The sequence below is a fragment of the Limulus polyphemus genome, unplaced genomic scaffold (genome assembly GCF_000517525.1).
Source record: "Limulus polyphemus unplaced genomic scaffold, Limulus_polyphemus-2.1.2 Scaffold440, whole genome shotgun sequence".
In the NCBI taxonomy this organism is placed as follows: domain Eukaryota; kingdom Metazoa; phylum Arthropoda; class Merostomata; order Xiphosura; family Limulidae; genus Limulus; species Limulus polyphemus.
Genome location: NW_013666050.1, coordinates 508,938 through 536,504, shown reverse-complemented (window position 1 = coordinate 536,504; position 27,567 = coordinate 508,938). Strand labels below are relative to the sequence as shown.

The 27,567-nt window shown below is 33.7% G+C and overlaps 1 protein-coding gene across 1 annotated transcript; it reads left to right on the top strand.

Annotated features, from left to right (window-relative positions):
* The first annotated feature begins 3,406 nt into the window (after positions 1–3,406).
* Positions 3,407–26,923, top strand: LOC106458294 (ras-related and estrogen-regulated growth inhibitor-like). Its single transcript, XM_013917790.2, has 5 exons — positions 3,407–3,562; positions 17,626–17,682; positions 21,896–21,969; positions 23,192–23,423; positions 26,473–26,923. Exons 1-5 carry the CDS (start codon positions 3,466–3,468, stop codon positions 26,664–26,666), a joined length of 654 nt encoding a protein of 217 aa, XP_013773244.1. The 5' UTR covers positions 3,407–3,465; the 3' UTR covers positions 26,667–26,923.
* The last annotated feature ends 644 nt before the right edge of the window (positions 26,924–27,567 follow it).

Below are 27,567 nucleotides of genomic sequence, written 5' to 3'. Positions count from 1 at the left end.
TGTATAGTTCTATTTTATTTTAGCATTTAAATTCAGTTCAAATCCAGTTATGTTAAGTGCAGTTTCATCTTTCTTGTTTGAACTTCAATTGGATTTAGTCCGAATTTATTTCATTTTGGCCCATCGTCCGTGCATTCAATAAAATGTTTTTGTTTTTGAATACACTATGAGACATCCTTTTATTTCACATGAATTACAGACCTTATATTCATATTCTTGAATATCAAATCTAAAAACTTCATGTTATTAATAGAAATATCTCAATCTATCTAAAGCTGGAACGTTAGTAGCTGGAGTAGAATTAATTTTCCTTTAACCACTTGCACATTGATTCTCCGTACGAAGATTTATAAAAATGTCTCAGTGTGAGACACTGACTAATCAGATGAGCCCTTCTAATGGTATCCATTCTTCTACATTATAGTTTTTTTATAATTTAAGTTGAAGGTTACTCTGGTTTACTAATGACTCATACACCAAAGTATTCACATAAATGCACGTGCTTAGCTCGTATCCAAACTTACAGGCCTCGTTCTTACCTAAGAATGAAACGGAGACCTTACACACTTTCTTGACGCACACTGAGTAGTGCCAAATTTCAAGCGTAATGAGTCCCTATTTGAATTTCGCCCAAACTTCATGATATGTTTTAAGTAAAGGCAACAAGATTTTCGTCACATTTTATATACTTCATATTCGGATAGACTTTTGATACGTTATCGACAATTTTGTTTTTTTGTTTAATCATTTTCACTTCAATTGAGACTTTTAGTGAGTATGGTATACAGTCTTGGTTAAAATATTTGCATATTTTGTAACAAATAAGATCCTTTTTATTGAGATGGAATACAAACATATTTACCCTGTTAAACTGAGAAAAGCATGTTATATTAAGCATCTATATGCGTAATTTGTATAATGAGACAGGTTAGATGGACATCATGAACGATTGATTAGAACAGCAAATAATTTTACCAGACACCTGTAGAAAGACGTGTAATTCAGCATTTCACCTATCACAACAAAACCTTACCAAAACATAAATACTGAAAAAATATAACATGAAATTATTATAAATAGTGTCTGTAATCTTATATCAGTTCATATCAAACATTCAATACTTGGTTGGTCCTCCTCGTACTCAAATAACCTCTGCAAGGCGACGTGACATGCTGTCGATGAGGATATTGATGTAATCCACCGTGATTTCATCCCAACTTGTCACTAGAAGGCTCTGCAACTCAGCTACAATAGCTGGTTTATGGCCGTGGTTAGCAATTTTCCGCCTCAGTTCTACTCAACAGCCCTCAATGGGATTACAATCTGGAGACTTTGCTGGCCATGGCAATCTTGTAACATCCTCCTGGCCGAGATAATCCTGTACAGTATGCGCACTGTAGGCAGTGGCTTTGTCATCCTGGAATACAAAATTATTTACAAACCTTGCACTAGCATATGGCAGAAATATCGTCTCCATGTAATGCCTGTAGGAGGCGCCATTGAAGATATGAAAAGCAGTTTTTTTCACCATGATGAATAGCTATTCAAACATGTACTTCACCACTTCCTGTTGGAAAGATAGTCTCCTCTCAACTATTCTCCAGGCGAACGACGATAACGAATCCTATCATCAGCTTTAACAAGCTGGAAACAGGACTCATCTGAAGAGGTGAAATGTCGCAAGTGTCCTAATTGTAAGTTGGCATGCTGTCTTGCCCAAGTAACACAGTGGTAGCGGTGAATTCTGGTTAATATCAGTTTGCAGATAGCCTTTCTTGCCAAATAACCTTGTGTGGTCAGTCTCCTATTCACTGTTCTTATGGATACCCTGAAATGAATGTGTTCATGCCATTCCTGTGATAAGGTGTTGTAAGACTTCTTTCGACCTTGACGTGTTAACCTAATCAAACCACGGTCATCTCGGGGCAATAGTTTTTTGGTTTTTTTGGCATCTACCAGTAGACTTTCCTGGAACAGCGTTTCCTATAGTCCGATGACGTTTCAGGATTCTGGATAGAGTACACTGGTGGTACCCTACTGTTCCGGCAATGTCTGTTTGGTTTTTACCATTTCTGGACAGCCGAACAATTTGACGCCCTATAACTCCTAGCAACACCAAGTACAGAGAAAATGTCTGAATAAAGCGTTGATCTGTTTCGAAAAATATTACACCAAAAGCACACCCTATTATATAAAACAGGCGTGTATGTGTGTTTTGGCAAACAAATGCTCAAAACAACTTATACGGACCAGAATAACAACTCGTACATGTCTATCTTCCATGTTACTATTCGGGTATTTACTCAATAACTACTCCACGCATTTAGACAAATAACATCAATATAGAATAGTATGCAAACGTTTTGGCCAAGACAGTACTAGATATACAAGCACCTAGGCTTTCACTTTGTGCATGGCCACTTAAATAAAGGAGATTTTGTTACTTACATATCCTAATCATTTGAGGATCGATATAATTTATATATATATTTATGAGGTTTCTTATTAGCTCAGCAGTAAGTTCTGTTCTTTTATCCTTAAAATCCGGGGTTCGATCCTAACAGAGAGCACACTACAAGTGACCCATTATGTAGCTTTGTTCTAAAACGAACAAATATATGTTATGGGAATTAGTGAGAAACTGAAGCAACTATAACTTTGTTTTAAAACAAACATTTGTTCGAAAATATTTGTCTGTAAGATTTATTACACAAGTTTAGCTATGGCCCATAAAACCATAATTTTCAAATTAGTAACAAGTTCCGTAGGCTGCAAAGATATTAAAACTATTTCAAATGTTTATAATTCAGAGTATTTCCTTTTCATCAGTTGTAATAAGCCAGTTGTTATCGTTTCACTTTTGCTGTTGTTTTACAAACTAACAGCACAAATTTCTGGAAGTTTACGTGCATACGTTATTGAAAAATCTAAATTAGATTTATAGATATTTGTAACACTCACGAATGAAACGTCACAGTAAATGTACAAATATATGTATTTGTATATTCACCTATTCAAAAAAAGATAGTTTGACCTGTTTTAATACAAGTTAAATAACACAAATGTTAATCTTGTTTTAGTAGTACCTAATCTTCATCATTTGAAACAAATATTGAAGAAACAAAGGCGAAATATGTAGAAAGTTGCAATTTTCAGGTTTAAGATTTGATACGCCTAGCTTTTATCTACTTTAATCAAAACTTTCCAACAGCACAGTCATTAAGAACACGATAAGCCTATTTGAAGCGTAGCAGATTGGAGATGTGTGTGTATAAATAACTGCCTGTCTGACCTAAGTTACGTTAATGATGTTCCTGTACGCGGTAAAGAAGGGGGAAGCCACTAGCAGCTGGCACCTATCCCTTACCGTAAGTCAGATATAGTGACACAATGACATCGCCAGTCCACAGAACCTCTAGGAAAAGTCTGTGAGCTCATTGAATGGCAGGGACCTAGTGCACCGTAATGAGCGCCAGTACCATCCGGGCCATTAGGCGAAAGAAGTCAGGACTGTCGGAAGTCAAACTGGTAGTTCTAGGAGCTACGGGGGTGGGCAAAACGGGTAAGTTTAACAACTATGTTACCACGTAAGTTGCACTCAAATGATAGGTATCTAGCATTCTAAAGCCAGGGGCATAAAAGTGTAAACTAGAGATGCACTAGATAATACTAATAGATCCTTATCTCATCTTTTGTCAAGATGCTTTTTTTTTTGTAACATACATAGGTTTGTCTTAATTTTGTTTGCAGACCTATGTGCTTCTGTCATCGAAATTATTTATGTGAATATTTAACATTTAATCGTTTAAAGAAATCAGAATATTATGAGAAAATATTTCATTCCACCACGTTGTCTGTGTCTCGTGACTATGATATAGGGGAATTCTGGTACTTATCCAAGTAGTTATCCAAACCCAGATTCCTCTGTTGCCAAGAATAACATAAAGCTTCTGCGACTAAAAGTCGCTCTCATGTTAACTGCATTCTTGTATAATCACTTAAGAACACTGAAGGAACGATTCTCTTAGTAGGCTCCTTTAGAAACAGAAGTTATATCGATTTGGAATAATTAGTACAAAAGAAAAATAACATGGTCTAAGCAAGTACGTAATTTATAGACATTGCAATTATCACAAAGTTAAAACTTTTATCTACCGCGAGATTTATTATTCCATTTAGCAATAACCGCGTTGTAGTGACAGATTCAACAATGCAAATTACGCCAATTCTGTTGCTTAACGATCTCGTTAGGCGTATTATCAAAATATTATTCGTTGCAATAACCAAATAGTAAGGCCATGATAAGTTTTTTAACCAAATGATATCTTTAAGAACGAGGATTTTCACAATCCATTGTTGACGTAAGGCGCAAGCAAAATCACTAATAAATTTCATTCATTACACAAGAAGAAAGACTTTTATCTAGATTCTAGGATATTATGTTGAATAACAACAACAATAATAAAAGGGACAAAATGTCTGCTGAGAAACATGACTCATGGCATTGCTAGTGTGGTCGGTTAAAAGGATACGCTCAAGCTGACAAAAAAGCCTAACTATATTAAACTTAGATTGATAAAATAAGTCAAGTTATAAACTTGACTTTTGATTTTTATCCCCCGTCTCAGAGGTTCACATTTTCGAAGATATTGTTAAAAATCACAAAAAATATTGCTTTGGTCTACCCAAAGCTATTCCAGCGACAGGTCTCCCAGTTGAACAGCAGTGAGTTTACGGACCTTCAACACTAAAATCCGGGTTTCGATTCCCCGCGGTGCTCTAAAACAAACAGGCCTAGCAATAACGTCGTTAACATTTAGCTAGCGACATTATAAGTAATATATAACTGATGATGAGCTTCTTCCTGCATAATTTAGCCTCCACCCCCTCGATGGCTCAGGGGTAAGCTTAAGGACTTATAACGCTAAAATTCGTGGTGCAATCCCTGTCGTGGCCACGGCACACATATAGTCTATTGGGTAGCTTTGCGCGTAAAATAGGCTAACTAGAATATAACTGAGAAGCCAATTAAACTTTTCAATTCATGGTTGTGAATTTTTTTCCACTAACTGTCAAATTACTGTTTAAATAAAATTAATTATGTGGGAATTGAATGTTCAAGACAAATTAGAAATATGTATGATCTTATCACTTGTTTCAAATAAAATTGTATACTATAGTCTTTCTATAACGTATAAGTAAAAAAAAACACTTTAGTTAATAATGCTAATGTTTTATTCCGGGTGTGGTCATGATTAGCATGTTGGCTGCGAAAGGTCTGGGATGCGAGACGTAGTAACTACCACTGAACACACTCTGCAGTTTCAGGTGTGGTTGGGTTATAAAAGAAACAGCAAATCCTTTTATTTATCCAAAGTGTTGGACAAAGCAGTTTTGGCAGCGGGTACTACTCATCGCCTTCCTTCTGATCAGTAGTTCAAAATTACCAACGGCTATCCCTGAATCCTAAGATTCTCTGACTTGGTTGTTTAGCCCACGTGCACACAAGGATACTCTTCAACTCTAATTACATTTCGAATTATGCACAAAAATATGGGGTTCTTTTTTAGAATAGTTTTGTATTTAGAAATATTATGGTGTTTATTTTCATTCTAAAGAAGAATTCGGCAAGGTCAGAGAAAGTTCAATTTTTGAAGCGCTTAGAAAAATAAAAGTACTTGAGAGCTTCTTATAGTGTCTGTCGATATTTTTTTCCAAAGTTTTCAACAAAAGGAAAGGGGATTTAATTTTTTGATATTATGGAGATCCTGGCTAATAATTGTTTAATCTATCAAGTTTTTCTAAAGAGCCAAATATTTTGCAATGTATTTAAGTAAAATTTTTAGTGAAGTGTTTTACAAAAATTTAAAAACTACTTTTTGTTTGAAGTTAAGCACAAAGCTACACAATTGGCTATCTGTGCTCTACCCACCACAGGTATCGAAACCCAGTTTCTCGGGTTGTAAATCCGCAGACATGCCGCTGTGCCACGGGGGGCTAAAACTATGAAAACAACACGTATGAGATACAGAACATATTAAACTTCATCAACGTGATTTGTTATATCTCGTATTTAAACGACGTTATATAAAGGGGTATATTTATAACTTGATTTAAGCATGACAGAAAAGGAAGGAACCTAAACTACTACTGTACAAAGTAATATTGAGGAACCTCAAGTGTTGTGTCATACAATCTGCATAATGGAGTAACTGTTTTACAGCCTTTAAGACATAACAGTTTATATGAACTGTGGCGACTGTATATGAACATTGCTATTCTTTTAAGTTGGGAACTGAGCATTCGTCAGTTCAGTGCTGTAAAAGAGATTCGCAGAACTTGTGTAATTTTGATAAAAATGTAACAAACCTTTTTGAAAACAAAAATAACTGGTAGTCCAGACCAGTGAAAAGGCATCGTCTATATTACATTGAATCACTATTACCTCTGTTTAAAAATGGATTCAGGACACCTCGGGCTCTTAGGATAATAAGATTACCCTACTAGATTAACCCTGATTAAGAAAAGCCACACAATGATAAAACCTATTTTGTTGGCCCATATTTAAGGCCATGTTGCTGGGTCATGTGATGCACTAGGATGCATGTAAAAAAACAAAAAAAACTGCCTAGAAAGTCAGTTATTTTATAGTTTTAAACTTAAATTATTTATCAGGTTTATTTTATGCTGCGTTATAATTTTGAAATTTGGTAAATGTAATTGACTGGGTGTTGTACAAGTCGGTGAAAACATTCGTCAAGAGACTACATATTTCACCGAACTGCAAAGAGGTGGATAAATTATACATTCGTTTTACACATCAGTAGATCAGGGTCATGATAATCTATTAATTACTCGAATACGAATCCCCCTCCAGGTGGTTCAGCAGTAATTCTCACAGCTTACAACGCCAGAATTCGGGATTTGATATGCGCGGTGGGCAGAGCACAGATAGCCCATATTGTAGTTTTGTGCGTCATAACAAACGAAAAACAACTTATACGAATTTTCCCCTCAAAAATATGTTTTCCAGGGAAAATTTCCTGGAAGTTATTTGATGCAAACAGTAATTATGGTTGCCGCTGAATTGTAAAAATACATAAACGTTATTTGGTTTTGTAGTATTTTTCTTGTTTTAAGAATATCTTTATTGGAAATAGGTGCTTCTTAACGCAGCTCTGCTCAAAATTTAATTGAGACAGAACGTATATTTTAATTGTTATTCATACAACCGTGAGAAATTTTAAATATTATAATAATAATTTCAAGATTGTTAATTAAACAAGCTGGACCTCTACTAGTAAACAGCATTAATTTTTAATCACATTCCCTTTTATTTTAAAGTTCTGGTGGGCTTAAAAGGTTGTAGATCATTATGTAGATAAGAAAAACATGCATACAAGCGGTCAGATGTTACTTTAAGCTTAACGTCAACTTCAGGTTCATGTTTACTTGTTGTTGCTTTACTCGAGTTGTGTAAGAATACTTGATAGTCTCAAGTATGAGGGTAACGACATGTTTGTGCAACTACTCGCTAAAGGAGAAAGTAAACAGTGTCACATTAAAGGCTTATCATTCCCTGTTTCCTCTTCACCACACTAGGCTATTTCAGAGGCATCGCTAGGTGCTTAAAAGATTCGGGCCCATAAGCACGGAAAATTTCGGTGTTTCAATATGATATCGATCATGGTTTTTTATTATAATTTTTCAAGACACCAACTGGGGATTCAGGGCACTGTCAAGTAGAATCGGGGCACGGGTCTCGTGTGCCAGTGCTTAGCGACTCATTTGAACTATCTACAAAATCACCTCCATTCATACTTAAGTGTTTCGTGATGTCCACGCTTTCTTGCCACGAGTGTTCGCTAGTTATTCATTGGTCAGTCTAAACTTGGAAAAAGGAAAGAAGGGTAAAATATGTAAAAATAACTTGGTTAATTCTATAAATACAAGTTGTTCCAAATATAAAAGGCCAAACTAAATTATAATAAAATTAATTGCAAATAATATAAAATCGAAAGATAAGGAGTAACTTTTTAAGTTTCGCGATCTTCTTCAGGGATAAAGAACCACAGGCATGTCAAGAATACAGGTTCCATGCAAGTTTTAAAGACAAGAAAATAATAAATACTCATTTGGTCAATTGAAGCAATTTAAACATAATAAATATACTACTAAGTCAATCCATGGAGTGTTAATACATTTTCTCCGAGAAGATGGGTAGCTGGAAGCATGTATGTCTCAAAATGGTGAATCTCCAAATGACACCGGTCACTAAAACATGATTTATGTTTTCGTGCTAATTTCTTACAGTATCTGTATCACAAATGAAATATTTCTGTTAATTCTACATTGTGTAGGCAACACCAGGAAGCCTGATTAATGTCTAACGTCTAACTAAACACAGATAGTTTTGTTTCCCCTCATATGTATAATTCTAGTTTCAAAACGAGACTGTGACGTCACAGTTGTGGTATCTGTTCAATGTAGTACAGTATCTTGATAGGAAAGCGTCGGTGTTGTGCACAATAACTAACTGTTATAGATATTTACATATTATAATTTATTTTTTGTTTTTTCATACGTCTTCAAATGACTATTGAGGTGTGTAGGATGCAACAGTAATTCCACACACGAAAAAGAAAGAAATTTTGACATGCACACTTCAAAAAATTTAAAACTATTTCGTGTAATTTTACTCTTCAAAATTTTTTTATACTATTCACTGTAACTTTTAACTTTATGAGTCTTGCAAAAAAATAAATAACGTTACTTATCACTTGTAAAACACGGGATGGAAAAAATGTTTGCAGAAAAGGATGAAAATGGCAGGGGAGCACTTAATTGAACTTATTCCAATCATCCTTTTGATGAATATATATCAAATATACTGTAATCCATCTAGCTGGGACGAGTGAAGCAAGGCAGAGTTGAGTATAAAAATTAGGGTACAAGTGTTCGTCACATATGTGCTATATGTATTAAGCCATACTAGTGCGTTAACCATCCAACATCAAGGAAAACTACTTGTCTGTCTGTGGATGCATCTCCTCCTGAACGAGTTGACCGATCCAGACCAACCTTGGCAGGCTAACTTAGTAGTTCAAAAGCAAACTAAATTCATATTAAATTGTCCCATTACATTGAAAAAACATTACAGTATAAATGAATAACCCCTATATCGTTACTGCAGTAGATATCGTAAATATAATAGTTGAATTTGAACAAAACTCACACCACAACAAGATTCTACAAGTCAAAAATTGTAAATAAAATTTTCAACATTTTGGCTTGCTTCCCATAATAACTAAAATATACAGTAATAAAATATTCAGCTACAGTGCGGATAATAAAGATATTGTTGCTGTTTAAGTCTCCCGCTCTTTTCTGATTCACGCCGTTTAACTCACAGTTTATACTAGGGTTAGAATAAGCGCTTAAGCCTGAATTAGAGAAGTTTTCATAATTAAAATATTTTTAAGATATTTCTTACTTCTTGATGTAGAATATAGTTTTCCGTAGAAGCAAAATTCAAGATTATTGTTAACTTGAATGCATTAAATGTACAAAATTCAGACAGTAGAAATCTTGACCACATCTCTACTGTGAACTGGGCTGCTTTGAAGAAGAAGTGACGCAACTGCTTTTCCATTTCTGCAAAGTTTCTCGACTCAACTGCTACACCTCCTCAGTTCCGATCCACTTCTCCTGTCTTACAACAATTTTCTTGGAGAATGAACGCTACTGAAAATCCTTACAAAACTTTGCTCATTTTTACGAATTTTTTGTGTGTTTAAGAGAAAAAAGATGGAGTAGTGCAGTCTCCTTAAAATAGCCTGCAAAACTTTTAAGGTAAGACATTTAAAGTGCATTACAAGAGCTCCAAAATGAAAGCCCGTTATGGATTGAGGGTTCACTTTTACTTGTAGACTTGTGGCCCGGCATGGCCAGGTGGATAAGGCGCTCGACTCACAATCTGAGGGTCGCGTGTTCGAATCCGCATCCCACCAAACATGCTCGCCCTTTCAGCCGTGGGGGCGTTATAATGTGCGGTCAATCCCACTATTCGTTGGTAAAAGAGTAGCCCAAGAGTTGGCGGTGGGTGGTGATGACTAGCTGCCTTCCCTCTAGTCTTACACTGCTAAATTAGGGACGGCTAGCGCATATAGCCCTCGTGTAGCTTTGCGCGAAATTCAAAAACAAACAAACAAAACTTGTAGACTTTCACCAGATCTGTTGGGTTTTCCCCAAAGGCAGAGCTGGGTATGCAATTTACCACTCAAAAAATTAGTCAAATTGCCAAACTGATTAATTTACAAGATAAATAATGACAGCATTGGCTTTGAAACGTTTTCTTTTCTCTCTAATTCGTCATCGGACAGGCTCATTGTTTTACATATTTTGCTAATGTTTCAGACTGATACTATTAAATGTCGTCTACTGTTGTACATGTCTCGTCGTCACTATTCTTAATATGTGATCCGATAATGACTGTCGACAAATTTTACTCTATTTTTACAGCCAGGTAAAAGTGCACATGTAATGTCCTTTTACAGTGTTACATTCAAAATCTAATTAGACCACTTTATTATTAATGTAGGTTAACAGACTTAGCATGAAAACATAGCATGTAATTCAGACTTTTATATTATCTAAGTTTTAACTTGTTGATTTCAAAAAGAAATATTTATAAAATTTTCATTCACACTTTTCCGTGTCATATGACGCGTTTGAATTCCGATTACTCGATTTCACAAACTTATAACTTTAATTATAATAGGCTTTTGTAGTTTAAACACAGACTCATTGCAACTATTTGATTTTTGGCAGCCATTGAATAACATTTTCTTCTTATGCGAATTTTATAATCCTGCTTGAACGTCTAAAGGAATTTTTAACCTATTTATATCATACTTAGAAAGCCAAATAAATTATAGTAGTTTTATAACGTTATATTCTAGCGACTGATATATTTTTTATGTTCTCAAATGGATATTTGAAATGTGCATTAATTCTGTTTTGGAAACCCAAATTTACGAGAAAAACGTTAAGCTTATGTTTATAGAAAGATCACGTGATCTTTACTGAAACAACTAATGCTGTGATTTATTCTTTCCATGAAGGAGAAAATCCTCCTGTGGTGCAAAGTACACGTAATAAAACTATAAAACTAAAATAAAACATACGTGTAAGGTTCAATAGTTGAAACTAGTAGGATAAATAATTTGAAAAACTGAAATAAATTACGCAGACAAAGATGAAAAAGGGTATTATTTAATTGATTCCATATTTCACAGCTTTTCATTTCACTGTACATTGATAATTTCGCTATAGTTAGTGTTTGGGCAGAGAAAATAATAGATATAGTTTAAAGTTTTATGGAGACAAATATTTTGGTATCCATTTAGGAGGTCCTAGAGCTTATGCAAAAGAAATAGAAAAAGTGTAAGATGAAAAGAACTATTTTTATTCTTACCATTAAAATCACCTTTCACTCAGATGAAATAAGTAAAGGCTTAGGCAATGCACAGACAAGTCTTTGGTAGAAATACTTTATTTAGAAAAAAACTGACTTTTATGCACAACAGACTTGTAATGTTTACTAAAAGCTGGCCAAATTTCATGAAGATACTCTTATTATATTCAGAATTATAATAAACAATATTATGTATAGCTCCGTATTTGTAAAGCAATACATAATATAGTAAACATTATTATGTATAGCTTTACAAATGCGGAGTCGAGTTAGTCTAATGGTTCTGTTGTTTTACCGACAACTAAGACGTCACACGATTGTTTAGGCACTGCATTATTAAATCTCGGCAATCTCCGCCGATTTCCGTAAAATGAAATAAATGTTCATCAATACAACCCTGTAATAAAAATAAACGTATTATTAATATTGTGCTTTTTTATATCATTCAATTCACATAAAAATATAACATTATAACCATAAATCTTTATTATATGTCTATGCGTTTACTCAACACTACAATATTCATTATTTCTTGTTTATTACGCCGTTCAGAAAATAGTGAACTAATTACTCTTTTGTGCTAAATATATAGTTAACGAACGGTACACAATTTATATTCTGTATTATTCCTTTTTGTGTTTGATAAGAGCACCTATCACACACGTTCATCAGTCACTGTCATTGATTACTACAAGTGAAAACGACTTGTACTTCAGGAAAATCTTTATTTTACCAGCGTTTCGACTTACATCTTCTTCGCCCCCCAGTGGCAAAGTAGTTTGTCCGCAGACCTACAACGCTAGAAACCGGGTTTCGATACCCGTGGGGGGCAGAGCATTGTGTAGCTTTGTGCTTAACTTCAAAACAACAGCATCTTCTTCAGGATAAAGCAACACAACTGGTACTACTAACAATTCTAAGTAACGAGAACAAGCGACTAATCGAAGGAGAATATTACAAAAATATAATTCTGAACGCATCATTGTTATTTGCTTACCAAATTATATCATCAAAGAGAATACGTGAGGTAAACATACTTAGGTAAACACCCGAAATTTAAGAAATATAATCTTACAAATCTGTAATAATAATAAGTAAATAAATTGGTAAATTCAATTGGCCAATCTCCATATTAGTTGATCTGTGGTTTCCGCGTCTCTGTGATTAGAGCTTCTTTGTATTTTCTCTCTAAAACATGTGACATTTAGACAAAAAATAGAAAAAGGTTGGTGTCAGCATGCGGTGGTGTTCTGATGTAGCGTCTTTTTCGGTATGTCCTAAATTAACCTCCCTAAAGACGTCCGGTTTCTCCAATACATTTTGTGGAGCACACGTTGCACTCAAGCTGATATACCGCATTTTTAATAGCACAGTTGCTAATTTAATCATTTTTTTGTTGTTGCTGTTGTTATACAATGGATGTTTATAGTCTGGTTAGTTCTTGGAAGATGAGGTGAAAATTTATTTGAAATTTTTCCTTGGTTATATGCCAGTTGAATCGACAGTCCAGATATTTATTTTGTTACTGAAATTTTCGGGGATAATAAGTACGATTAATTTGGCAGCCTGCTACAGATTATTAACTGGTTTTCGGCGACATCTTTCTTTGTTTTAGTCTAAGGAAGAAATGGCATGAGATATAAAAAAAAAGTCTTCCGGTGGCTTAGCGGCAGGTGTGAGCGGTTATAATGTTAAAGACTGGGTTTCGACTGGGGTGGGCTGAACACAAATAGCCCATTGTTCAGCTTTGTGCTTAACAACAAACAACATGAATTAATAATTGATGATTACTTATTTTGATTTCGAAAGTTTTTTACTTTTAGTTTTCTTTGGCTTTATTGTTTGGTTTTTGAATTTCGCGCAAAGCTACGCGAGGGTTATCTACGCTAGCTGTCCCTAATTTGGCAGTTATAGACTAGAAGGAAGGCAACTATTCAACAATACCCACCTCAATTATTGAGATATTGTTTTACTAATAAACAGGGGGATTGTCCGTCACGTTATAACGTCCCCACGCCTAAAAGTGGCAGGAATTCAAACCCGCGACCTTCAGATTGTGAGTCGAGCGCCATAACCACCAGGCCATGACAATCCTCTCTGGTTTTACCTTTTTTAGCCTTATTGCTACAGATGTTATCAGATCTGTGTAGGTGGCCACTGACTCTGCCTCGTGAAGGAAAATGTAGTCAACATAACCAGCTATTTTTTTGTTTTGATGTTGTTATACATTGTATGTTCATAGTCTAGCCGTTATGTGTTTGTCTATAATAAAGTTACTAAGGGTATCTGCTGCCGCCCTAAATTTTGAATTCCCGATCACAGGGAGAGAAACTGGCCGACACCACCAACTCTTGGGCTAATCTTTACCAATGAATAGTGAGATTGACCGTAACAATTTTAACTCTCCGAGGCTGAAAGAGAGAGCATGTTTGGCACTGGGTGTCTGGCTGTTGTAAATGGTTGTTTGTATGGTCCTATGGTGGGTCAGCAATGATTAAGTTTACGGACTTACAGAACTATAATCCGGGGTTCGATTTCTCGCTGTGGATAAAGCGCAGATAGCCGACTGTGTAGCTATGCACCAAAAAACAACAAGAAGTTGTTAGTGTATTTTGTTTTAGAAGTGTTATAAATATTCCTAAAAAGGTAAAATATTTTTTTAAATTGTCTTAACGATATTCTGGTATATATTTTGTCTGAGAAAAACGAACTTAAGGATATAGGAAATAGCATTCAGCAATCTGACCTTTAGCTCCTTTCTCACTAGTAGTTACACACATATAAGACATTGAAAAAAATTGTTGGGATGCCTTAGGATTCTTCAGAGTAGCAACTTTGTTCAGCAAATGACTTTTTTTCTCATTCTGTTAGTTGTATAGGGACTACTTTGTTAGCTTAATTTTATTATTCATAGCTGCAGAAGTCAATCCCATAATTCACTTGATAGCAGTGAAATTAATGAGAAGGACTTATTTAGGAAATATTATTACAATGCCCCAAAGTTTCAGCCAGTTTAAGTTTGTACTTATATACGAACAAGAAATAATACTGAACATAAAACTCACCTGAAATAAAAGAACTACACACACACATCTCAATCTACAGCAATCATATTCATAGAATTACTGTTAAGACTGTGATTCCAAATGCCAAATATGTCATCAATGTTCCGTAGTCTAATATCGGGAGAAATATCATGCAGCGATTTCCATTGAGAAAGAGCTGACTGTTCAAAAAGAAGCACGTAAAGGGCATCAAAACCTACGGTAACCACGTTGCCTATAACTACACGTTAATTTGACCAAATGTATAATTATGTTAATGGGTGGCATTAATGGGTTGTAGCTTGAGGGGTAAATGACATTCCTTAGAGCCGGCTCTGTTCCTTATAACTGTAATCCCTTCCTGAAAGGATGTAGAAAGAATACACTGGAGCAAATTCTTAGGTAAAATAGAATTTAGCTTGATAAAGTGGTTGATATTTTCAAGTAAAAAAACAAAAAAAACGATATATATGATAGAGATGTCTGTTCTAAACGGTGAAATAATATGTTTATAATTGCCAAGAGAGTGTTCTGTTCCAGTGGGTGAATCACAAGTAAATACTTTAGATCTCAAAGGGATATTGGGTTTGGGCTCTTTTGGTAAATCATAAAAACCTCATGTGATCTTCTGAGTGAGTTTTAAGTTTAAAAGTTCCCAGCTTAATAGAGAACTGTTATTTTTATGTTGTTAAGGGCTTGTTTGCGTTTATTTTGGTTCTTTTAATAGTTTTTTACTTATACTTGGGAGATATAAGTTGAGCTGTATTTAAGGTGTTCTTTTTTCTATTATATGTGACTGTTTTCATCATAATAAATCCTTCATTTTTATCGCTAAGCTTTATTATGAGATTCTTGTTGTTGTTTTTTTAAGCTTATCAGTACGTTTATATTTACTTTTGGTCAAGTTGGTCAACCGTTTGTCCCCAGAGCCGTTTAAAATATCTTGCAATTTCTTCTTTGGGATAATGAAGTTATATTCTCTAGCATCAGAAGAATTACGATTATTTAAAAAAATATCAAGCGTTCTGGTGATTTATTCGATGGAATATGTATTGTATTCAGCTTGAAATGTTGTTATTTGTGAAATAATTCGTTAATATTAAAAAAAATCAATGGGGGTATAAAATTTTACATTTATTTTGGTGATATATTTGTATATCCGGTCTGAAATGTTGTTCTTCTTGAAACCATTCATTACTGGTGGGATTGTTGTTAGAAAGATTGTTTTCCTTACATCTAAATAGAATGGAAACAGTTATGTAAGAAATAAATCATATCTAACTCAATTTTGTCATCAAGTAATTACCTAAAAACTACTAGTATACTTGTGTCAATGATTATTCTGTGGTTAGAAGGTTTCAAAAGAGCAAAATTCACTACCATCTATCGTTTTAGTAACATTTCATATGTGTAAAGACTTTTAGCAAATAACCAAATACAAATCTAATATTTTTTAAGTAATATTTTACAACTCTGATAAAAAAATGAATTGTTATTACTTTTATAAACAAAAAACCGCAGTCTGACTGAGTAGGTCACCTTACCTACTATATTTGTACTAATTTAAGATATTATTGACTCTTAGTATCAATTGTCTAATTCTAATCAGCGCAAATACGAAGTAAAAATATTCTGATTTGATTTGCCTTATCGTTAAAATAAGCTAGTAATACTTCGATTAAGTTATTTAATTAATTAAAAGGAAGGGTTTGTTTCTTTATTTTAATGCAAAGTTACACAAAGGTCTGTGTGCACTCTGTCCACGGCGGGGAATCGAGCATCTGCTTTTGAAGTTGAAATCCGTAAACTTACAGCTAAGCGATCGGGGGTATAAAGAGAAGTGAGAAAAACATCTGATATTTACCGCAAAACATCAAAATAGGCTGAAGATAAGCTATAATATACTTAGAATATAATTGTTTGTTTGTTGCGAAGCTGCACTTTTGGCTATCTCTAATGTTCACTGCAGGGATTGAATATTTAACATTTAGCCTTATAAGCCCTCAAGCTTACCGCTGTTTACATTCTTTTAGTTTATTATGTTTTGATGTGTGTGTGTGTGTACTTATGTTTGTAAGCCTTACTGGACTGCTAGTGAAGTACTAAGCCAAATTTTATAGATCATAAAACTAAGACGATCTGTGGTAATTGGTATTATTCTATCATCTACAGAACATCATGTTTCAACTATAATTTTAGGTCTCTCATCCCTTGATGATTTAAAACTAAACATTTTAATCGAGAGCGCTTATAACCTTCTTTTTTAAATAATGGAGTGTAAATTAAATATAAATTACGTATAATATTTATTTTTTAATGTTTTGAGAGGTTCACTGAAGTGTTATTATGCAGAGATATTTTAGTATAATTAATGGAAGATTGAATTGTCGATTTTCTTGACTTTACTATTTTCTTTTTAAAGAAAAGCGTATTGAAAGCCAAATAGACATATTCATGACACGATAAGGCTGGAAATCCATACTCATCAACTATTAACACCAAGCTTACGTGGCAGTCACTTTTCATTGTATATGGTAAACAACAGCCTAGATTTGGTTTAAGTTACTATTTTTTTCTACTGAGATAACTTGCAGATTAAATAGGACGAAAATCTACAAACGTGAATAATTCAAAAATACGCATCTTTTGTTTGTTTTTGTAGTTAAGCACACAATTACACAATGGGCTATCTGTGCTCTGCCCACCACGGGTATTGAAACCCGGTTTCTAGCTTTGTAAGTCCGCAGACATACCGCTGTGCCACTAGGGCGCAATACGCATCTTAAACTAGGAAACCACTCATTAAATATGCTATAACATTCAACGACAATAAATTTAACAGTTTAAAACACTAATGATGGCAATATTCGATTTTTAGTACTTGAGAACTTAGAAGTGTAATACAAGTTAATACATTAACGTGATAATTACAAGTTCTCAGAACTAATATTGAAATTCAGTTTGTTAAAAGTCTTGCCAATATAATTCAAGTGGGTATTTCAAAAATTGAAATACGAAAGAGGAAATCTAATTTTACGTTAATATAAGACCCAGGAGTCCCTCTATATATACATACTTCATGTGATCGTGTTTTGTTTCTTTCAGCGTTAACAGTCAGGTTCCTAACGAAGCGCTTTATTGGAGAATACGATCATCAGACAGGTAGGTGGAAAGGCTGGTTCTCGTTAGAAAGTTGTCAAAGCTCCAACTACTTTTAAGCTATTGTACACAATGCTCATGGCTGCGCTACGAGTATTCAAGGATGAGTATGCGTCTATAGATAGACACCGATATCTGTGTATATTGTGGTTTCAGTTATATTGTGTAATAGACATAGAATTGAGTTAGTTGTGAAGGAATGACATATATCTCGTGACCAAACTTAAGTAATATGAAATGTATGTGTGTGGGTACTGTTTTTTTGTTTTTTTACATGGCTAAGTTAATCCAAAATCTCTCTCTATATATACGTGTATACATGTCTATTTAGAATTACATAATAACCATCTTCCCCTACATCATTTTGACATAGAAGATTATTAAAGGTTTATGATAATAAGGAAGAAATAAGGTTTTAGTGGTCTCCTGATGGGTCAGCGGTAAGTTTATGGACTTACGAAGCTAAAATCCGGGGTTCGATTCTTCGTGGTGGACAGAGCACAGATAGCCAGCCCGTTGTGTAGCTTTGTGCTAATAACACAACAACTTTTAGCGATAGAAATTATCAAGAAGACATTACAGATCGTCGCTGCTTTTTGTAGTTGGACCAGCATGGCCAGGTGGTTAGGGCGCTTGACTCGCAGTCTGAGGATTGTGTGTTCAAATCCCCGTCCCACCAAACATGCTCGTCTATTCAGCCATGGGGCGTTATATTATGACGGTCAATCCCACTCTTCATTGGTAAAAGAGTTGGCGGTGAGTGGTGATGACTAGCTGCCTTTCCTCTAGTCTTTCACTGCTAAATTAGGGACGGCTAGCGTAGACAGCTCTCGTGTAGCTTTGTGCGAAATTCAAACCAAACTTTTGATGTTTGTTTTCCCATGCGAAACAAAGAACCCCTGACTGTGAAGTACGAACTTGTGATACTTTTAATTTCAAATTACTTTTTCAAATGCTGTGCCAAATATCAATAAATCTGAAAAGACTTAATGAGAGCTGTGTTATCAGAAGGATACAAGTGCTTAAAAATGACTAATTCTGATAAACAACTTAAAAAACTTGAAAATGATTTACTTTGGTTGTCCTTATTTGTATAAGACTGATCAAGAAAAATGAATTTTAATTTGTGGCGATAAAAAGACACCACTTTTATAGGTTTCTTGAGGAAACCTACTGCGTTACAAATTAAAAAAGGAATTACAGTTTTTACTATTAAAAGTTTTATCTAAATGTTTCTACTAACTGCTTGTATTGTTATATCTGGTTTGCAGTGCTTTATATTCAGAACAATCTATAAGTCGTAAGATCAAGATTGCATATACTATATAGCATGTGAAAAGATATACATGTATAATAACTCCCACTAGACTGTCCTAATAAATTTAACACATTTCTAAGTTCAAAACAAACTTATAGTTACGTACTTTATTGACCCTTTTGCATTCTTTTAATTAGTAAATTAGAAGGTTATTTTCAGTTTGTAAATCAATAATACATCTATATTGTTTCACTCACTCTGTTTAGTTTAAAAACACTTAAAGCCAGTCCACGAGGTCTGGTAATTCGCATCTCCTGTTGGTAACCTTGGTGATTAGCAGGATACCACATGATATTAGGGAGAGTACAGTCAATATTCACCTAAATATGATTTTTAAACGAGACCCAAAACTCGAACGCTTTTGAATAGTTAACTATTCTTCTTCAGATGAATAAAGAATAATAGTGAACTATTCGAAAACACTCGAGTTTTGGGTCTCCTTTGAAAACCGTTACAACTTTTATATGTGATCCTGTGCACTGACTTCTTAATCAGAATTGACCTAAATATGAATCATCGTCATCCATTGTGATAGCTTGAAATGTTGGTTTTGGTGCAGCCATCTTTAAAATCCTAATGACATATATGTATAAGCTATGTTAATTATAACTTTTATTAATTATGTACATAATTACAGAGCCCCTGTCTTCATATTCTCATTTATAAAATGTAAAGATGCTAAAAGAAGGCGATTCTATGATCATTAAATTATAGAACCATCAAATAATATAAATTAATTTAGAAGTTTTTAAACGTTGCTCTGAATTTTTGTTATTTTTAATCATTTATTATTTTTATATTTTTAGCTCTTTCTCATTTATTTGTTTATTCGTATCTTATTTATATACAAGTGTTTTGTTTTTACAAGATATGAATCTTTATAAATCAAAACGATATTAAAAATTCTGTGCTACGTAAAGTTGAATATTTTTATTTAACAAAATAAAATAGAATCTGAACTTGTTCAACTTACTTTAGCCTCCCAGTGGCTCAGCGTAAAATCTCAGGCTCACGATGCTAAAAAATCGGGTTTCGATACTTGTGGTGGGAAGAGCATAGATAGCTGATTGTGCAACTTTATGCTTAACAGCAACCAAATCGAGAACAAAACAACTTACTTTATCACACATAGGGGACGTTTGCCCTTTTATTGTTATAAGCACGACCACATTAAAGCATCAGTGGGCCCATACATAAGCAGCTTCAGCACTGTGCTCACTCCCTTTCTCCATAAGCTCTTTTGTTTTTGTACTGAAATTTTACTCATCAAAACCACCTTTTTAACATATACATGATTCTTTTAAAATGCCACAGTTCCAAATTAAAATTATCTGAAAAGGCTATTATAAAATAACATAAGCACTTTGGGCTCACTGACACAGTGGGCTCAACGGCAACTGTCTACTCTGCTTTTAGTTAATCCATCTCATATTATAACATAGTACATACATACGATCTCATCTCGGTAAAGATTCAGGATTTAATACCCAGGGTCGGAAATTAAGCAAATTATCCAAATATAATTACTAAAGAGAAAGTTGTCAACAATGTCTTCTCGTGTACAGTAGAAAGGCTATGAGTGAAGTCGGTGGTAGTGATTATAGCGTATGCAGTGGGGATCAGTACATCTTATGTAAAATTAAATGTAGGGTGAAAAGCCAATGTAGAAATAATCATATACTAGTATCCTCATACTCCTTATGGCTATACTTCTACCAAAACATGTTCTTGATAGATAGATCAGAGGATTAAAAAAAACTTGGCAAAGTATAAAATAAAACAAAAACGAGAGGGTTCAAACTGTATCAAATGTACGAGTATCTTACAACTGCAGTTCTTGTTATGTGGTGTAAGTTTTAATTTCGTCTTCTCCACAGGGAAGATACATGTTATGTTTTCTTTATTTATTTCTATTTTTCCAGTAATCAAAATAGTGCATCATTCTTTTATTTCTGGGCCGATCTTCTTGACATTTGCAGAAAACACACCTTGGTTCAATATGCCCAGAAATATATATATTTTAAATTTAAGTTCCCCTTTCCAATTTTAGAAGGAAGTCAAAGGTAAAATATTATAGAAACACATATTTTAGCCTGTAGTTCCCTTATATTACTATCAATCTAAATGAGACATCGCACAAAGACACCTTGAAACAACCCCCACAGACTAAAGCAGACCTGTTTAGGATTCGTGCCTTTTTTTTTTTGGTTTGTTAGAGGTTAAACAATTTTCCTATACATTCTAAGGTCACAACTTATTAATATGCTTTGATACATCTTTCTTACAAATACGTCTCATCTTGATATTGTGTTAAGTGTCTACCCCTCTGAAGTATATACGCTGTAATTTATGTCTCAATTTACTGCCTTGATTACTATTTTTTCTTGAAATATACTGTATTCTGAGAGCTTTATTAAATAAGATGCATTACTAAGACGTATTTCATTCTCTTGCGAATGTTAGCCGTTTTAGTTATTACCATTTTTCTATATTTTGTTAACAACTCCAAAGTTTAAAGTTTTGAAGAGTAAGGATTTTTTAACAATCATAAACGATTAAACGTTCTTCGTTAAAGGTTTGAGAGTAAGAAAAATGTACACTACTTAAGGAATCTCAAGACAGAAGAAGATGAAGATTTTATATTTTCTAGTGAGATTAGAACCCCATATAATAATATAAGTAATGCTCTTGTGCCACCCCCTCTCCCCCACCCAAACAGAAAGTATGAAACTGTTACTATTTACGGAACTTTGACAACATATGTATATTTCAATCGTTTTATTTATTTCTTATTTGTCGTTTTGAATTTATTAATATTTTCAATATTATTATGGAATATGTTTTAAAACTATATTGGAATAGAATAAATATATATATATATATTTTAATTTTGTTTAGAGAATCGTTATAAGAATGAAATGATGGTTGATGGAGAACCAGTGATCTTTGAAGTTTTAGACACTTGCCCAAAGGTACATTTGTTTCGGAGCTCTTAATTATTTATGTTAAACAAAAAGTAGCATTATTAAGAATATGTGTTTTTTTTAAACGTAAGTCATCAGAAATCTTCTGTTGTGATTTTTTTCTTAAATTATGTCATTTTCGGATCCTTTTTTAATATTTTTACCACTTTATCTATAATCGGGTATGTAACTATTGTTTTCACAGTTTCACTGACATACCACAATTTATATGTCAAGGTACAGTCACAGTGTTATATGAAGTTTTGATGATACTAGCACTTCCTAATAAAATATTACTTAAGTGGTAAAGGAACTCATTTACAAAGAGTCTCTGTCACACAGTAACTAATAGGTAGAATTTATTTCACAAAAACTGAATATCAAACGAAAGTTGAAAAGAGTTCTCATCAGAGGAAACTAAGTATTGGCAACATGAATAATATAGAAAATTCTTCAAAGAAAATCATTATCACACAGGAATTGATAAAGATTATTTTTCATGAAATATTTCAGTTATAGAGAACCTAGTAAAAATAGTCCTTTACAAGGCATTACTGTCACACAGGGCTAATAATCTTTCCCAAAGAAACGCTGCTATAAAGGACCTGATAACCTTTCTCAAATAACTCGCTGTTTTCACTTAGGATATAAGAAAGAGAATAGTCCAAAAGGACCTACTGTCATAGAAGTTCTAATAAATATTTATCTTCACAAAGAACCAGTTCATTTAAAGATCGAAATTAGCAGCAAATATTTCAGTTAAAGAGTAGAAGCTAACAAAGAACAATTAAAAACATAAGGGGCATAATAGTTGTTGATTCGTTTGTTAAATAAAAAATAAAAGTTATAAAGTTTTTACAAGTGGGATTACAATGTAAACTAAATATCTATAGGAATATTAAATACTAATAAATTTTTGTTTGTTTTTCTTACAAAATACTTAATTTTTTCAGTGATATTAAACACCTAAGCAGGCGAAGCAATGAGGATTTTTACGTTTAAACAAAAGTGATTAAAATCATGCTTTACAGAAAATCTGCCTTTTCTTCTTACATCTTAATTAATTTTAGATTTTACGGCTTTCGAAATTGAGGAGTGAAAACATACCATTTTAAGTTGTTGTTTTTTTAAACCCTGGGCAGTGAATTGTAGCAGACAAAATAGAGAAGTGAGTTTCTTGGTTGTTGTTGCTGAGTTAAACAGAAGTACATGCTTGTAATTTTCTGTTTAGGTAGAAGGTGCGTTTCCTAAAGAAGAAACACTACACTGGGCTGATGGCTTCATGTTAGTGTATTCTATAACCGACAGGAGCAGCTTTAATTATGTGAAAGAACTTCGACAACGTTTAAGACACAGTATAGCCACATCTAGCAGCACCTCAACACATCAAATGCCCTATCCAGTTTTAATTGTGGCAAATAAATCGGACTTAATTCACTTGCGGCAAGTCGGCACTGAAGAAGGTAGAATTACTTTTAACTAGTCATTCCTAATAACAATAAAGAAATATCAGGATAGGGAAGAAAACTGATATTATATAAATCTATTGTGAATATGTTTGAAAGGATAGATGTATGTGAGGAATCACAACAGTGTAATAAACGGAGGTTGAGAAACAATGGGCCACAGTTGGAAATGTTTTAAGAATTAAGCATTCAAAAGGAGAAGTCTGTTTGTTTTGAATTTCGCGCAAAGCTACACGAGGGCTATCTGCGCTAGCCATCCTTAATTTAGCAGTGTAAGACTAGAGGAAAAGCAGCTAGCCATCACCACCCACCGCCAACTCGTTTACCAACGAATAGTGGGATTCACCGTCACATTAAAACGCCCCCACGGCTGAAAGATAATGTTGATAAAACTTGCAACATGATTCAATAGTCGTACAAGTATTAACATTTATTTTAGTTTTTATTTTTCTTGGTTACTTTCTATGAAATAGCGGATATAAAATCGCAGTGAAACGCCATTTATCAGAACTACATTTTGACGTTTCGTAGATAGTGCTATGTGACCAAAAATCTATATCTTTAGGGAATGGTGTGTAAACACCTTTCCGGCGCAAAATATTGACACGCTCACATAATAACGATGTATTCAGATTGGGGATTTTGAATTTCCAAGACGGAGATATTCTTTGTACTTAATGGCATTGGAAAACAAAGGAATGTGGATTATCTTTGGGTACCAGGACCTCCCAGAAACAGATCTACAGCAAGGGTACCCAAGTCATGGTAAGCAAAGTGTTGCTTCTTATAAAAGGTGAGAATCCATGAACATAAACGTCAGAGGAAAAAGCCGTCCACGTGTCCCAGGTAACAGTATGCAACATGATAAAATAATCTTCGTTTGGAAAAAGCAATACAAGTCACGTGCACACAAATTGCTTCCACAACATATCTATTCAACCGTTGCATATCTCAAACATCTGGAAAATGAAAAGGGTATTCATGCTATTCCATATGAAAATATACAGGTTAAGTCGCCAGATGTGCAAAAGACATTTGAATCGGGCGCTGTGAAACCTTCGTTCTCGGACACTAGATGGATTATAGAAAGTAGCAGGAAGGAAGGGTGTGTTTTGGACATAATAACTTTTCAATGGAAACTACTTTGCAGAACTGTTGTGAAGATGCACAGTCGTTAGACAGAGCATGACTGGACGTAGCGATATGGTGAGGTTACAAATTTGATTTAATATAACGTAGTTAACCTCTGTACATTGACATTGTAAGTAAGTGTGTACTTTTCAAAGAATCAACAAATACTACCACAACTAAATAAAGTAAAAAATTATGTAATAACAGTATATCAAAATATATAAAAACTAAAACGCTTAAAAGGCAAATTCAGTTAATGTTATTGAAAAAAACAGCAAATATTGTTGACTTACGTTGCAAGAATGCGCCGCTGAAAGAACCTGATTTTGTTTTCAAGGAAACTTGTTGACAGTTAAGTACAGTGATTGAGAACGAAACCGGGGTGTAAAGACAGTTGACTGATGCACTTAGCAACTGTACCAACAGAGAAAGAACAACATATGATTTAAAAGTTTTAGGTCAACGTGTAACAAAATTAGTCCAATGTGTTAGATTTTGGAATGCTAAGCCAGAGGTGTATTCTGGCATTTCTTCACACACACTGCTGATATTTTGTCTAAGAAATGTAATATACAGAAATGTTAATTCAAATTTAATTATTGAGTAGAAATTGTGTCAACCTTTGAATATAAATTGTTTCTTTCAGAATTTTACTGTCTAACTCTTAACAAAATAATCTTGAGAATTCATTTCTCAGTATGTGGTTGTAAATGTATTTCAACACAACATTTAATCATCTAAGGGCTTTTAAGGTTTTCTTTTTATTCAGATAATTGAGTGTTAAATTTCTACTTTATCTTCTAGATTGTTTTTATACGACTGAAAAGAAGGAAAAAAAAAGTTAGAACAGAAAATATAATCTACGTTACCAGAAGTACAGTATATTAAAATATTTGAAGTTGGTCACGTCACACTTAAACATTAATTTATGTTTGAAACCCAATTATTAGAGCTGTTAAAAATAGCATTTGGCACAGTTAATGAACATACATATACAATAAAGTGCAAAAAATAATAAAAAGAAGTTGAACATTTCAAGGTATGGAACTAAAAATGGGTATGTTTTTGGCATTCCTACTTTTATCACACCTGACGGGTATACTTTGTAACACAGTTAACAAGCTTATAAAACCCAATCTGTTGCTATAATGAACATCATATTCATTAAAATGGTACATTCAATCTGATGGTTTGATCCTAATCTTAGAGTTCAGTCCGTATTATTTTGTTCCAAGTGTATAAAAGGAACTTTTTTTTTCTGCAAGAAACGATGACGTAAATCGTCCATTTCTTCACACAAAATTCTTCAGTTCGGGAGATGATCCGAAAGATAAAGTGTTTCTAAACTGCACTAACAGAGACGACAAGACTTTTCTTCTTCCTCTCCCACTGACTTCCTGGCAAAGCGTCAGCTCTTGACTACAGGTGCTGGAATATCTCAGTGTTTCGGTAATAAGATTCCCGTCTTAGTGCCCTAATTTATGTTGTTATGGGAGAAGTTGTTCACTTTGCGTACGTGCCTGTAATGTTTTAAGATCAAAGGAGGGGGATATTACGAAAACCGTCCATTGTTAATAAATTGAAATTTTTATACTTCAGATAAGTATAACGGGTTTTTTTCCAAGTCTTTCATTTTACTTTGCTGACGCCTGATTTGGTTGTAATTCACCAAATAAACTTTGATCTCATTTCGTGTAAGTGAGGCAGAAATAATTTATTCATTTCATAATACTTTCTATGGAGATCTTACAAACTTCTCTACAATTTATGGACAAGAATATTTTGTTAAATATCAGACACATAAACAGCGGTGGTGTTTCTTCTTGTCTTAGTAAATAAACATTAACAGAAACTTCAAATATATTGCATGAAGTTTACTGCTTTTCTTTTAATGTATGTTTTCTTGTGTTTATAGGAGAGATTTTTGCTAAGGAAAATGACGACGGTTTTGCCGAAGTATCAGCGTCAGATCACGTAACCCAAGTATCGGAGGCGTTTGACGCCCTCTGTCGGGAAGTCCACGCCTTCAGGAGAAGATCTAAGCAATCGTTACTGGACAGGATGTTGGGAAACAAAGGAGGAATTAAAAATGACACTAATAAGAAGTGATACTTCTGTGACGTACTTTCGTGTTTTACTTGCATGGTAGCTGGTTAACTTTTATGTGACATCGTCCATCAATTTCAAGGAAGAAACTCCGAGTTATCATTTGCGGAACTGTACATCCATCATGGACTTTTTATGAGTGTGATTATCTTGATTTTTGTTGTAAATACTAAATAATTTTGCTTTAAAGTTATTCATCTTTGACCCAAATAATCTTGTCACCGCTAAGAAATCGAAGAGAAGGATTTAAAGCACGAAGATGTAAAATAAAATGTTATCTAATTTTAATGACTTCACTTTGTCGTTTCTTCGAATTCTACGTGAATATGCTTGCTAATCATAATACTGATACCTATTACAGCTCTTTTTTAAGTTTTTAAATTTGATCACATCGAAAATTTCAACAATCGAGATAAAAACAGTTAACATATGTGAACACCTAAGAACTTACACAAACTCCACTTGGCCTCGATAACAACTGACTTGTCTTCCTGATATGCAACAATTTAAGTAACTAAATTTATTAGTATTTAAAACATATCTTATTCTTGCGAATTTTATTAATAGCATGTTTAGATTATAAGGAAGAAACAATAAAAATTATTATTACGTGAAATTTATTTATTATTAATTACAGATTAGATCTGAGCATTTCAACTTATGCTATTTTTTTCTATTTATTATTAATTTATGTTTTCTTAATAACAGACTCAAACCGGCATAGAATTAAATTTTCTATTTATTTTACGAGATTCTTGAAATAATTTTAAACAGATGTTTCTCACAGTTGTTCAAATTACTTACTTATTTTATTTGAAAATTGCAGGAAATGTAGGAACGAAACTGTTTTTCTCATTGTTTCGAAATCAAGAAACAGCCTTGAAATTCAAAACTCTATCTAAGC

What these genes read in the sequence shown, in the direction of transcription:
- LOC106458294 (XM_013917790.2), top strand. Translation starts at nt 3,466, where the DNA reads ATGAGCGCCAGTACCATCCGGGCCATTAGGCGAAAGAAGTCAGGACTG. An exon ending in TACGGGGGTGGGCAAAACGG is followed by an intron (nt 3,563 to 17,625) that starts GTAAGTTTAACA and finishes TGTTTCTTTCAG; the next exon opens with CGTTAACAGTCAGGTTCCTA. An exon ending in AGAATACGATCATCAGACAG is followed by an intron (nt 17,683 to 21,895) that starts GTAGGTGGAAAG and finishes AATTTTGTTTAG; the next exon opens with AGAATCGTTATAAGAATGAA.